General features: G+C 39.6%; 1 protein-coding gene across 1 annotated transcript in view; it reads left to right on the forward strand.

Annotated features, from left to right (window-relative positions):
• Positions 1-14,312, forward strand: part of LOC135211225 (CCR4-NOT transcription complex subunit 6-like) — a 322,253-nt gene that overhangs the window by 6,450 nt on the left and 301,491 nt on the right. The window contains exons 2-3 of the mRNA XM_064244483.1: positions 51-182; positions 7,936-8,117. Of these exons, the coding sequence (XP_064100553.1) occupies positions 59-182; positions 7,936-8,117 (306 nt within the window). The 5' untranslated portion in view covers positions 51-58. The remainder of the gene's footprint in view (positions 1-50; positions 183-7,935; positions 8,118-14,312) is intronic.

The following is a 14,312-nucleotide window of genomic DNA, read 5'->3' on the forward strand; positions in this document are numbered from 1 at the left end:
TTAATTGCAATATCTTTGTACGTATTCTTATACATCAAATTTTCTTCTAGCCTGAAAAATGTCAAGAACTCCCAAGGAAGGCAAGGAACCTAAACCACATCGGGTGCGGTCACACACCATCATGGGGCAAGAAGAATTTGGCTCAGGCAAGAAATCTTACTGGCCAGAACTTGAGATAACAGGTATGGTAGTCAATTTAGGCACTTTGATTTATTTCTAGCATTGTTATATACATGTCTTGAAAAATGTTAATGCAGCATTGCTCATTTAAAGCAAGCACATGCTATAGCTCATTTTATATCATGTTTAAGAAATTATTACTTTGTCAAATTGCAGTGCAGTTACTTAAAAAGCATGTAAAACTATGGAAAGCATTTGTAACCCAGTTAGTTTTTTTTATATCCATTGATAACACCTACTAAGTCAGACAAGTAAAGCAGACAATGGTACCAGTGCCTTTATATAAAGCATTGTTTGCTTGTGAAATTGGCATTATGTAAGAATATTTTGTGGCAGCTTTGGCATCATGCCATCAGGCTTGACACTGCAGCCTCTATTAGGGTCAAAGCTGAAATCCAGCATGTTTGCCACTTGGCTACCAGTATACGCTCCTTTGTTTATATGAGAAGGGTAGGGAGAAGAAAGATTGTCTCATAAAATCATTGATAAACATCAGCCAGTGCTAGTAAAATTTTAATTTGAAGCCATTTGAAAATCAAGGTATCATAAAAAAAAAACTCCTTGAAAAATTATCGATTTCATAATTAGGATTGACCTATAGCCTATGCCATGTCCAACTGGCTCATGAAAGAGATGTTTGCAGTAGGAAAAAAGGATTTTTAAAGAATGACAAAGGCAAGAAACAAAAAGCCAAGAAAAGATCTGGTTCAGTCAGGCATCATGAAGGCTAGAGAAGGAAATATCTTGAGGGGATCAGCTGGCTGAGAAATGATGAAATCAGGAAAAGTTGTTTACTTTTTAAAGGAATTCCTGAAGCTTTGTGTGGCATTTATGTTTTAGCTTATGTCTGACTTTTATGCCACTGCAGGAGGTGGCTATTTGTTTCACTGAATTGGTTGTTGCTTTATCACTGTATCATAAACTTTGGCTCTTGTTCTAGGGACACAAGGTCAAGAACATCAGGTTCTGTAGTAATTATTATCAAGAACATCTGTTCTGTAGAATTGTATAAGCAGTATGTTTTCTTTTGAACTAAATAGGCACATTGTGTGTAGGGATTGGTCAGAGGAGTGTGCTTGAATTATATAAACATGGGAAAACAAGGAGAGCAGATAGATTAAGAAAGTTTGTTTTAAGAAAATAGTTTATTCCATCTGGACATAGTTCTGTTACTACCTCTGTGTTATAGCCTTCCCTTTGGGTCTTAATAAACAGGAGAAGTATCTAGTTTTGCAAATGGAGGTAATTTTTTTGTTAGAAGGAAGCTATAGAATATGTTTTGGTAAATTAAATTATTCAGGATTCTGTAGCCAACTGTTTGTTATCCAGTGTTGGATGTAATATATCAACCTGAAAAAGTTCGTTCGTCTCTACCCCTCCATGGAGTCAGGCAGCATGGTTTTCTAACAGTAATTCGAAAGACCAGCTAGATGATACCAACAGTCATGCAGGATGTATGTGTTGATATTGTAAATCATCTAGTGCATAAGTTTCTTTTTTTGTTTGTGGGAAAGTCATATCAGTACAAGGAGCTTTTGCTTTACTTTGGTCTGTTTGCAGTGTCACAAGTGTTAAGTACTTGTAGGGGAGTGATGTAATTTTATTTGGTTAAGGATTCACCTCTACATAACTGGTTAGAGAAATTGGAAGGGCCAGTGATGGAGATACAATCCATACGACTTGCTTCAGATGATAAACTTCATCTTGTCGGGCTTAGAAAATCTAATTTAACTTATTGGAAGATTTCAATGCCCATAACTCTGTGGGTTGAAAATTTTATAGCTAGAAAAGGCAGGATTGTAGAAAGCATTATTGACTTGACATCTCCGTACTCAGTGATGGCTCTCATACTTATTAAAAGGTTTCCTATAATAACTAAGTAGATTTGCTGCCAAGTAATTTACATAGACTGAACAAGATCTGTTAATGGACATCTTGAAAGAGTCTACAACTGATTCTCCTGAGTCTTTTATTCCAAAGTTGAAGAGAGAAGCTGATTAGGAAAATCCACTTTAAGAATTAAAACTGATAGAAGTTGTGAATCTTTTGAATCTCGCATTGAGGAATACACTTTATAATGAAAATATAAGCAGTGCAAATTACTCTATCCCTAAAACAGGTGTTAACCAGGGAGACCTTTCGTTCCCTGGTGGGACAAAAAATGCACTACCTAAAGGAGGGAGACAACGAACTGCTACCGAAGGTATAAAAATTGTGGCTCAGTAGTCTGTAAAATCAATTGCAATTCTCCCCAAGCAAATCAGTGCTGCTACTATGAAAAAGAAAAAGAAGGCTCTTGAATGTATTATATTAACGGAATAAGTTCTAAGACTTCCTTGATTGAGATATGGAAAAAGAAACTCATTGGCAGATTCATACCATCCCCTTAAATATTTTTGAATATAAATGGCAAAGAAGTAATGAACCCAGTTGAAGTTACTAATAGGCTTGGGAAACACGTTTTAGAGATCTTATAAGCTAAGCATAATCCACCAGATTTATATGAAATCATGAGTTTCTGAATTAGGAATTTAGTTTTGAACTTTGACAGTTTGGGAGAATACAATTCTACTTTCAATTTGGGGGAGCTACAGCATGTCCTAGCTACCACAGAAGAAACTGCCCCAGCCAATTACATATTGGGAATCATATTTTTTTTTTTTATATTTTGATATTATTTTTGATAGGCATAACCCAAAGGATCTATGCTAGTATAGATGCTTAGTAATGTCATTTCAGTTGTTACTATGGTAGTTTTTCTAGACCTTTGTTAATTATCATCTATACTAGTGATATGTGGCAAGGTCTAGAGAATAAATTGATTGCTTTTGCTAGTGATCCTACTCTTACAGCTGTTGTTCTTTCTGTGTGCCTTAGGTCTGTGGTTACAGAATCCTTGAATAGAAATTTGGCTTATATTCGTGAGTGGAATAGGCTTTGTGTCATGAAAATTGACCCTTTCAAAGTTCAAATTATATTTAGTTGATTCAGAACACTTTTACTTTGCATCCTGATTTACATTGAAATTGTATATTTTTAAATGTCAGTGACTTGCAGAATAGGGCTTCCTGTGTCTCAAAAAGTTTCTTTCAAAATTGTTTTAGAATGTCAAGGAATGTCTGTTTCTTCCTTGAATGGTTTGAATAGTTATCATTCAGGCTTATGTTGTCTTAAATGTTGAATTGGGGCATAGACATAAAATGATTCCATTATGTATGTTGCATAAAATGTACTACAGTGACAAAATATCCTCAACCTGATGTTGCAGTTTTTGCTCTCAAAAGTAGGTAGGCAGGTGTTGCAAACAATGTATTGTTTTCTACCAGATTTTATACTAGTATGTACTCTGTTTGGTAAGTTTTATCTTGGCTATAACTAGAATGTGGAAGTTTGTTGAGCACTGTTTTAGAATTTTCTGATCTCATAAATTTAAGCAGGGAACAAATTTATTCCTGCTCTGTGCTGACATCTCATGAAATTCAGGTGTATATTGGTTTAATTTTCCATTTGCTTTTATTTAACACTTTTTCTTATAACTGGTCTCTTTCTGCAAGATGATTTCCCTTCGGAACCTTTCGGGTTTATCGTCTACTGACTGTCACTTATGGTTTTCAGCTGAATATTTAAAGAAAGACAATAAAGAAAGAAAAGATGAAGCTAAGGCATTTTTGTTAGAGATTTTTTATAAAATGGGTAATAGGGGTCTTTCCCAATATACTAGAAAGTTAGGCTTTTAATTCTTAGCAGCAAGCCAAGAAAGGGTGGCCTGCAGCAAACAAACAAGTTATAGATCATTACCCGTAACTCTTGGAGAAAATTATAAAATATATGATAGTTTCTGGAAAAAATAACTTCTCTAAAAATCAATTAGGCTTTATGAAGAACAGATTACTCTAGACTCCTTATTCATCTCTCAAATCAGATACAGCTAGGATTTGCCAATAAAAAAGCTAAACATTTGTTTTTTATTTTTTTTTTTATTTAGAGAGGACTCACGACCCCACGGGGGTTAGGCATTATTCAGCAATTTCATAAATTAGGACTACAGTAATACCCCAAACTTGCACAATTCGAGTTGCGAGAATTCACAATTGCAAAACCCTGCAAAAGTGTTTAATTTGATATGTAAATTTTTAAGTTTGAAGCCTTTCTGTATAAAATCTGTATTAAAAATGCATATACATAATTTTACAAGATGCAATATCCATTCACAAAGTTACTACACTTTTTAAAAGATGATATCCCTTCAGAAACTGTTCAATTTCTTAAGTACATACTGGTATACACTAATTAAAGTTTTAATGCTTTTAAGTGTAAAACCAGTATGGAGATTCTGTGTATGCTATTTATATTTTTGACAATATATACAAAGTCAATACATAATTTAGTGTTTTACTATATAAGATCTTCATGATCAACTAGTAAAGCATATCAGAGACATAAGAGTTGTCGTTCTGTGAAAATTACTATCTTAACCTTGGTGAAAAGTACTGGTACAATCTGTATCTACTATGTTACGTAATTACAGCACAGACATTTAATGAACTTTCAGAAGATGTGATCCCATTCGCAATTTTTAAAGATGATACCCCTCCAGAGTTTTACCTCACATGATGTACATACTTCTTTTTCTCATAGTTAGCCCTCACACTAGCACATGATTTTAAATTAATTGAATTTTACCTTCACCCTCTGCTAACATTACGTATGTACAAGAAAACTTCTTTTACTCTGAGGGAAAAAGAAAATGACATTCTATGAATTAGTGGTATATACCTAACTAGTATACGTACGAAAATGGATATGTATGTATGCAGTAGTTCCTGTAACAGTTATTTCTTTTTTAAGGGTAATGTATTAAACTAACTTTTAAATTAAATTACAGTAACTTTAATTTCATTTAAAAGTTAGCTTAATACTTAGGGAGCATGATTAGGATCATGTTTAGTGTTCAAACTCGAGAAGTAAGCATTTATTAGCATTTTTAGAGACCGTGCCAAACTTATGCGAAACTTCTTATGCTAGCGGGTCTGCAACCTAACCTTTCGTAATTTCGGGGTATTTCTGTAAAGGGTAACATGTTAAAATTTATCAAAGCTTTCTTGAAAAAAAATACTGTCATATTAAAGTATGAAATAAAATATTTTTGTACAAGCAGTATACCCAAAAAAGGTGTACTACTTAGTATTTCTTGGTTTTCTATGATTATTAACAAGATCATAGCAGTCCCTACACCTGTTTAGGAGTTGGCTTTTTCGTTGATGGTTTTGTCATCTATGTACTGTAATGCTCTTGATCCGCTGATAGCAAGTAATCATATTTAAAGAGCCATTGATTATGTCACCAATTAGGCTACCAAAAATGGTCTGGAACTAACATTTGACTGGCCACTAACTTTGGCTTCACATATAAAGGGTTAGGTTGAAAAGTATCTGGGCATCCTAAAAGTTGTTCAGTTTTAATTTGGAAGTGGATAAATAGCAAGGGCTTTATAATTATTTTTTTTGCATTATATAATTTAAATTAGGCCACGACAGTGAATTTTAATTGGATGCTTGTGAAATTAGAACTCAAAGATGTCATACATAACATGGGTTTATGTATATGTTCCAGAGCTTTCAGAACTTCTGTGGGAAGCACATTGTACATAGATATTGATCAGCTTCAGCTAGACCCAAAAAGAGAAATCTTTCACTCAAATTTATGAATATGTAGATTGAAAAGGTTTTTTTAAGAATCCTACTAAATATATAGTACTACTTGTAGAATGTAATTTAAAAATTTAAACATTCCTAATTCAAGTAAATCCTACGAGTTAGTATCAGTAAAGAGGTGAGTGATAATTCCTTGAAAGGGCCAAGGATTATGAATGTGGAACTTTCAGATGTTCCAGCATAGATGGTTCAAGAACCAAAAATGCAATGTAATATTTTTAATTGTAATAACCCTGTTTTAGGTGCATACACCTCATTAGAACCTTCATTTCTCAGTTTCTGTTGGCCTATCACAACATACTTGTTGCCTTACTATTATATAATTCATTGGCAGACTCAGGTGTCAGTCAGCTTTGGAGTTTTTTCCGATCATTGCATCAGCCTGAATTGTGAGTTGGGTTGTTGTGGAAGTGACAATTCTTAAAAGAAAAGTTAATTTTTATGTACAAACCTTTACTTGCAATACACAAAAACATCATTACCTGTTTGTACCCTGTTTGGTGGTCAAAGAAATCATGAACTTCACTGTGACTACTGCCATCTTCTTCTTCAATGGATAATTATCTCTTAGTGAAATTTGTAGACCAAGAATATGGGCGTGTAAAAAGAGAGGGTTTGTATGGAAAAATTATTTTGGCAAAAGTAGCATTTTTCATTGTAAAGTTGAATTTACATACAATAGAAATATCTGTATGCAGTGTAGTGATCATATAAGTCTTGTTTTGATAGAATGTTTTTCTATATTACTGTAGTAATTGTGAAAATTCTTACTTTGTTAGAATGTTTTCCTTTGTGGTCTGATGGAAGCATGGCTATACATAAACAGTTTTATACCTTTATGCCTAAAAGTGTCCTTATGTCAGTGCTGGAATGGTGAATGCAGATTCAGTTGTCTATTGTGGGACATCTGAGTGTATTTATATCTTTCGGTAGCGATAAAATGGTAGGTTGTGATTTACACATAAAAAGTAGGACTTCTGGGTGACTTAATGGTGAGGAGCTTGGTTGTAGAACATATTTGTGAATGGTGAGTGGAGTGGTTGATATTTGTTGATTATACATTGTCTTTTGGCTCATGAGAAAGAACTGGGAAAACTAGTATAGAGTTGTAAATTTTAAAGTCTTCGCAAGAGGAGAAAGTTGATAGGGATTGTGAAAGAGAATAACGTTAAATGGGTAAATGTACACCAGGAAGATTGTGTTGTGTAATGAATGTTAGCATGGATGGTGGGAAAGTTAAAATATTATGATAGGATGAGAGTAGTGGTGAAGGCTGTGTGCTGAAGGTTGGGAAGAGACTAGAATTGTCATCAAAGCCACCCTGGGAATGTATGGGGGATTGATGAGCCAACTTTCCTTTACAGAAGAAAAATGTGGGTTATAAATTGAAATTAAGAAAAAACTGTTGAAGCTGTTCAGATCTGTTTTGTGTTAGGAACTGAAATTGCTAGAAATTTGGAGGTACAAAAAATGTTGGAAAATGGTTAGCTGAGGTCAAAGGAAGGCTCAGAGTATTTTGGGATTTTGTTCATGTGGAAAGGAAGGATGATGACAGAATTGTGAAAAAAAATGCAATTCAGGAGTGATATGAGAGGAGGAGGATAGGAAGACTTTGGAAGGGTTGGATAGATGGGATGAAACAAGAACTGGAAAGGAGGTACATAGGATGGGGTGAATACCATTGTTTGTATAGGGGTTAAGCTTGCTGCTGATGAGCTATCTGTTTAGTTATATAATTCATGGAAGTTTACTTCACTTGCTGTTCATCTGCAGTTCAGATGCTAGTCTATAATTGTGGAAATGACTGTTGTATATACTAGATCTATGGCTCCGCCCTGTATTAAGGGAAAACTCTTAATTGGCTGTTATACCACTCACTTTGCTGTAGCTGGAAATTACCATGTAGAATATCCACACACTATACAAAGAAATACTGTACTATTTAGAACAGGGTATATACAAAGAAATACTGTATTTAGAACAAGGTATTAGAAGTCATGTTATTAGAAACTTAAGTATGGTTTTTACTCTGTTCTTACAGGAAATATCAGAAACATAAGTCCAGCTGTATGGTCATTACAGCACCTCACCTCATTGTACCTGAACGACAACTGTCTCTCGCGCATTCCTGCAGAAATTGCTCGTCTTGAACATTTAATGTATCTGGACTTATCATGTAATAAAATACGCAGTCTCCCTGCTGAAATTGGCGAACTTACGCGTCTCAGGTATATTTTAGGATTTGTTTTTTATTTTATATGTTACTTCAAGAATAATCTGTTAAGACACTTTGAAGATTTGCATATGTGTTTAAATTATATTCAACGTTCACTTATTTCTTAGTGTAGTAATTAGTTATTTTTTTATTATGCCAACTTGTTTCTCTCTCCACTTGAAATCTCTGAAACCCACTTCTTTGGGGTCTTCCTCACAATAGATATTATTTGGGATGAATCTTGCCCAGTGTTAAAGATAGCCATATCTTCCTGCCGGCAGGTGCTGTCGGCATTCAAAATAAAGGAGATCGATTGACTGACATGGATGACTGTCTAGTTCACCTGTTCTCCGCCAGGTGTGTCTCAAATGTTTTAATTCCCATCAGAATTTTCCTTGCTGCTGCTGTGTGTGGTGCACTGTGCATTTGCTAGTGACATCATGTCATTGTTACGTTTTTTGCTTTGTTCACGTTATTGACTGGCAGTAAGAATAAAAACAGGTTTGCAGAGGTGAATTCTGCATTAACAGAATGTATTGTATAGGGTTCAATAGGCACACAGTTTTTACTGGTTTAAGGGTTAGGAGTGAGATGCCAATAATAGGTGTGAAGAGGGTAAGGATGGGCCAGATGAATTTATGAATAAATTCCCTAAATATAAGAGTGTGCCAGGTAAATTTAGGAAGCAATAAGGAAGTAAAAGGCATAGGCCTTTTACTTCCCTTTCTTTTTCATTACCAGCTGCTGCTCTTAATTAACCTCCAGCCCTTACACCTACCTCACCTTGGCTTCTGCCTAGAACTTTGGCTCCCCCTTCTGCTCCCCCTTTGGTTCAAGGAAGCAAATTTTAAGTTTAGAGAAAGATGTTAGTCTGATTCTAGTATTTTAGGGGTTTTACCAAATTTGTTTTGGGTAACCAAGCTGTCTCCCCACAGTATTCTCTTTTTCACAGTCCCTTTTGATGGGAAAGGTGTTTTTGGCCTTGCCTGATTTTTAGCTGAGCTCGAAACTGCACAGCAAAAGTTGGAAGAGTCCACTGCAACACAACTAGGTCAGTTGTAGTGGCAAGGTTGTTCTGTACCCTCAAGCATTTATTTCTATCTCAGTGGGTTAGGTGATAAGGCTGCTCACCAACACCAAAGGATAATTTCAGGAAGCATACATCATTGCACCAGTTATTTATGTCGCCTTCTTCAGACTAATAGTAGTGAGGTTAAGGTTAGCATAGGTTGTAATTTGTAATTGGATAACAATAATCATAGTGTTAAAATTTGTTATTCTTTTCATATTGGCATTCAAGTCTGTTGTTCAGTCTGTTGAGCTTGTCTCTTGCAATGTACTCCTTCCACATCTTTTTCCCTTCATAATCTACTTAACACCATTATAGTCTGTGCCTCCAGCCGTTGTTGGCTTCCACCCCCCCCCCCCCCTCCTTTGTCGCATTTGATGATCCTGTTGGCTTAAACTTCATGAGGAGGTGCTCAATTGACCATGATTTGCCTTCTGTTGATGGTGATTGGTCTCATGAGGCTGTCACATCAGGTATTGGCAACCCACCAATTCACCCCTCCTCTTAACCATCTTCATACAAATCCGCTAACCCTGGTGATGTTATGTCATTGCTTTTTCAGCTGCCTTTTGGAACCTCATTTGAGGCATAACAAGAGTGTGCTACCTGTTGCCTCCCCTCCCTCCTTCCATGGAGGACAAGGTCGTTGTAGAGGAGTCATCCTCTGTGTTCTGGCAATTTGTTGATTTTTTAAGTCTTTATTCTCTCTATTCTCTCGTAGGAGATGGTATTAATAAGACATTAAATTTACATTGTCTTCAAGTACATTGGTACCTGCTAAGTCAGTGAAAAAACCTTGGTTTTCCCTTTGGTTAGAGCAAAATTTGAGTTGGTTTCTGGTGCACAAGGCATATTTCATGAACAGAAAAACTTGTTCCTTTATGAGGCCTAGTAGGGTTCCCTATAAGATAGTTGTACCTTACCATAGCTGAAATCGCCCGTGACGTTACTGAAGAAGCTTAACTTGTCAAGACTCAGGATGGGACTGTTTCAGTTCTGTCTAAAATGGAACTGGGAGAGAAAGTCCTTCCCAGGATTGACTTGATGGTGCTGATGAGTTTGTGGGAGACTTGAGGCTGCTGTCTCGGAAAATAAGGAACCCAGACCTCACATTATTTTCATACGCTTAGTAAAAGGTTTCAAGGTATTCTCGGGGCACCTTGAAATTTCTGGGTGTGGTCATCAGAAGAAAAGTCTCCAAAAGTCAGCAATCCCAAGCTCAGTGGAAGAATGTGAAGTGTTGCAAGCACCTGGTAAAGAGGCAGCGTGGGAGCGGTTTCATAATAGCAGTGTTTATGTATGAACACTACTATGTATGTTAGGAATCAGAGTAGCTTGAAGTCCACTTTGATGTTCTTTCTGGCAGAGAAACTTTCCGTGGTTGCAAGCAAGGAATGTTGTCCTCATTTCAGAGTTCATTTCAGGGAAGAGCATATTAGTGGACCAACTCGACAGAAGGGTTCAGATTTGTCCATGGAATGGCCGCTGCACCTTCAAGTCTGCCATTCTCAGTGGTGACTGGGAATTGCCAAATATAGACTTGTTTGTGGCTTCATAACAGCTTGGGCAGTGGGATGTTTGTTTTCCAAAGGAGGCATCTGAAAGCAGAAGGAAGTCCGGCGGAAGAGAAGGCAGAGGAACACCCTTCAAGAGATTCTGATCGTCCAACCACAAACTAAGATCTCTCTCTTCTAGAGACAGAGGTATCCTTATCAGGGATGAGTCCCCCGCCGGAGACCAGAGGTCCCTCAGTCTCCATTGCAGAGACTGAAGGTGAAGTTACCCATGAGGGATCAGCTTCTCCAGAGAAGACAAAATCCCCAGAAGAATCTGCCACTGATGAGTTGACTGATCCAGTTGCAACAGGAAGTCACGCACCACTACTCGGAACTTCTCCAACCTCTGATCCGACGGGAAAACCCTCGAGACTGCTATATCGATGACCATGCCTAGATAGAGAATCCTTTGACTAGGTACGAGATTAGACTTCTTTAGGTTCACTAAGATGCCGAGCTCCGGACAAAACCAAAGCAGGTGATCTCTGTCCTGCAGCAGCTTCTCTCTGAAACCCGCTACGACCAACCAGCAAATGGATTCCTTGAGCATGAGCCCAAGTTAAGAAGAGAGAGAAGACTTGTGAACACCCGAGGGGCCGTGGTCAACCCGAAGCACAGGACTTTGAGCTTGAAAACCTTGTCTCCGAGAGAGAAGTGAAGGAACTTCCTGGACGACGGATGAATAGGGATCTGGAAGTGGGCGTCCTTTAGATCAATCGACAGCATGAAGTCATTTTCCCTTACAGCTGTCAACACCAATCGTGGGGTCTCCATCTTGAACCTCGTTGTCTTGACAAAACCATTCAAGGTGGATAGGTCAATCACAGGTCTCCAACCCCCTGTAGCCTTGGGCACCAAGCTGTGACTGTAAAACCCAGAGATGGACACACCACTTCCTCTATTACACCTTTGTCCAGCATTTTCTGCACTTCCTCCCGGAGAGCTAAGAACTTTGGGGAATCTGGGGGATACACTCACCTGAGCAGAGGTCTGTCCGAGAGGGGGGGGAGAAGTCGAACGGTAGTAGATACCCCAGCTGAACAGGAGGGGGAGGAGGATGGGGATGTTTACGAGAACAAGATTCTGACTTGGACACAGCCTGGTACACTAACCTGTCCTTCATGTCAGCTCGCCGTCAGTCTATAGTGTCCTCCAGCTCAATCCAAGGAAACAGGAACTGAGATTCTAATAGATTCCTATTCGTGAGCACTAACAAGGACTCAGGGTCAACCGATCTTACCGTCCTGGACAACACCGCATCCCTTCTGATCAGAAGATTAGCCCACAAATTGACACTAAGATGTGCAAGATACAAAAACGCCTTGCCCCCAGACTGCGACAAACTGGCAAGAGAAGAAGCACTCGCCAACCCTTTTGGGGACCTGTCAGACGCTGTCTTGGCAATGGCTGTCGACCACAAGTCTAACCATGACACAGTCTGGAGCATGGAGGCTGCCATAGACTCCAAAGCCGAAGCATCCTGCAGAGACAAGGATGGTGCCACCGACCTCACCTGCTCCAAAGTCACCCCTGGCTTGAGACGTATAACGTCTGGGTTGAGATGACAAGGCTACAAGCAGACACTAGCATGATACTTCCTATGCCTCGTGAGTGGTGGAGGAAGCAACTCGGAAGAAAGAACCCTTGACCGAAGAGACGCCGCCCCATTCTGACACATAAGCGTTCACCTTTTGCAAGAATGACTGGACGTGCCCCGATAAGGGAAGCTGAAACGACGACTTAGGATCTTGCGTAGCCCCCAGCAAGGCTTCCAAGCAAGTATGAGTGAAAGATGACCGAGCCTGAGTCCTACCCTCCAAATTGTTGAACTTACGAATGAGATCAACAACCTCTGTAAAGGAAGACAAAAGTTCTTGAGTGTCTCTTCCTCCTGCTCTGGCAATGGAGACCGATGACAAGATGATGATGCAGGCTTATCCAACACAACACACCTTCCTCTTGCAAACCAACTGTAGACCCAGCAGCCAAAGAACTTGAAGCGCCAGCTGACTTCTCTGAACTGTGGCCACACGCCAATTCCTGCGATGAACCAATCACAACACTAGTAGGAACACTACTACGAACACTCGCAATAATGACTCGTGTATGTGTCCACATACGCATCCGTGCGGAGCAGATGCACATACGTACGACAGAGAAGCATCTTGAATTCTTGACGCAGAACGAGAATTCCTCTGAGTTTAACCCCGAACAGCATCAACGGGAGGGGGAGGCGAACACCTTGACTGCACCACATCCACATTCACAACTTTCAATCTTGTCACACCTTAAGATCCTTACGATGACGAATAAGCCCTGGAGCAGAAGAAGCAGATAAATCACCAACATGCACATGCAAGGTTGCAACATGCTCGTGTTCCGAAGAAGAGGACAACGCAGCCACAGCAGATTGCACAAGGTATGAAACACTAAAACTCTCAGGAACACGGACATGCCGCTCCTCACTCGTTGACGAAGAAAAGGCAGAATCCTAAACCCTCCAATGCTTGATACAGATGTGGCGGAGAGGGGGTTGATGGAGGACTGGATGACAGCACTGATTCCTTACACATCCTCTAGGCAGGAGAGGGGGAGGTGACGCAACACGTTTGCTCACAGCCTTCTCAGTCGAGAAGCCAGCAGACTTTTCCTCCAAAACGGTCCAATCTCATAAGAACTGCCTGACATAAAGCCTCGGACTGAGCCACAAGAGAGGATGCAGATGACACGGAAGGAAGAGTGTGTATTGGATGGCAGTGATGACATCACGGGAGCTAACGATGATGACACAGAGGAGCGAGGCAGCGCAGCAGCCCCAACCAATGATGCCAACGTAGCAGGGAGAGACGACACTGAGGAAACTGGGAGTGACATCATTGATGGACGTCACTGATGGAATAGGGAGTGACATCACCGGTGACGCCGAGAGAGAAGTCACTGTTTCCCCCTGACCTGAGCTAGTGGCAGGCCTCACTGGTGGAGCGATACAAAATGGCTGACCTTGGGCACTAACGTAGAGAAGGACAGGGGGAGGAGGAAGAGCTGGGGAGGCTTGAGGGGGGAGGCGAGCATCCATGAAATGCATCAGCAAACCCTCCAAGGAGGGTGAACCTGGTAGCCTGAGCCACGCCCAGAGCACTGCCATTTTGGATGCCTCCGAACCTGAAATATAAGAAACTGATGAAACAGCCTCCTCCCTCACGGGAAGCAAGTTAACCCCCAGGGAAGAGGGGCCGATATTACACATTAAATCAACCTTAGGGCCTCCCGATACTTCCAATGATGAATCGATGGAAGAAAAGGAAGGAGAGACAGGCACTAAACTCTAGCATCATGGGGTGTGACTGCAGAAGAAAACGAAGTATTGGGGCGAGGCGATGAAAACCCTTCCCTCAAAGGAAGAGTCGAAATCCTACGATGCTCCCTCTTACTATAAAATAACTTCCACCGCACTTGATGCCACGCACAGCATTCCGAATGGGGAATCGTTATGGTACAAACATTAGCACATCACCTACTGCACATAGTGTGGATCTGTAGTTAAAGAAGCCAGCAAAAGAGAACACGGGAAACCTTAA

The sequence above is a fragment of the Macrobrachium nipponense genome, chromosome 4, assembly GCF_015104395.2.
Source record: "Macrobrachium nipponense isolate FS-2020 chromosome 4, ASM1510439v2, whole genome shotgun sequence".
NCBI lineage: Eukaryota > Metazoa > Arthropoda > Malacostraca > Decapoda > Palaemonidae > Macrobrachium > Macrobrachium nipponense.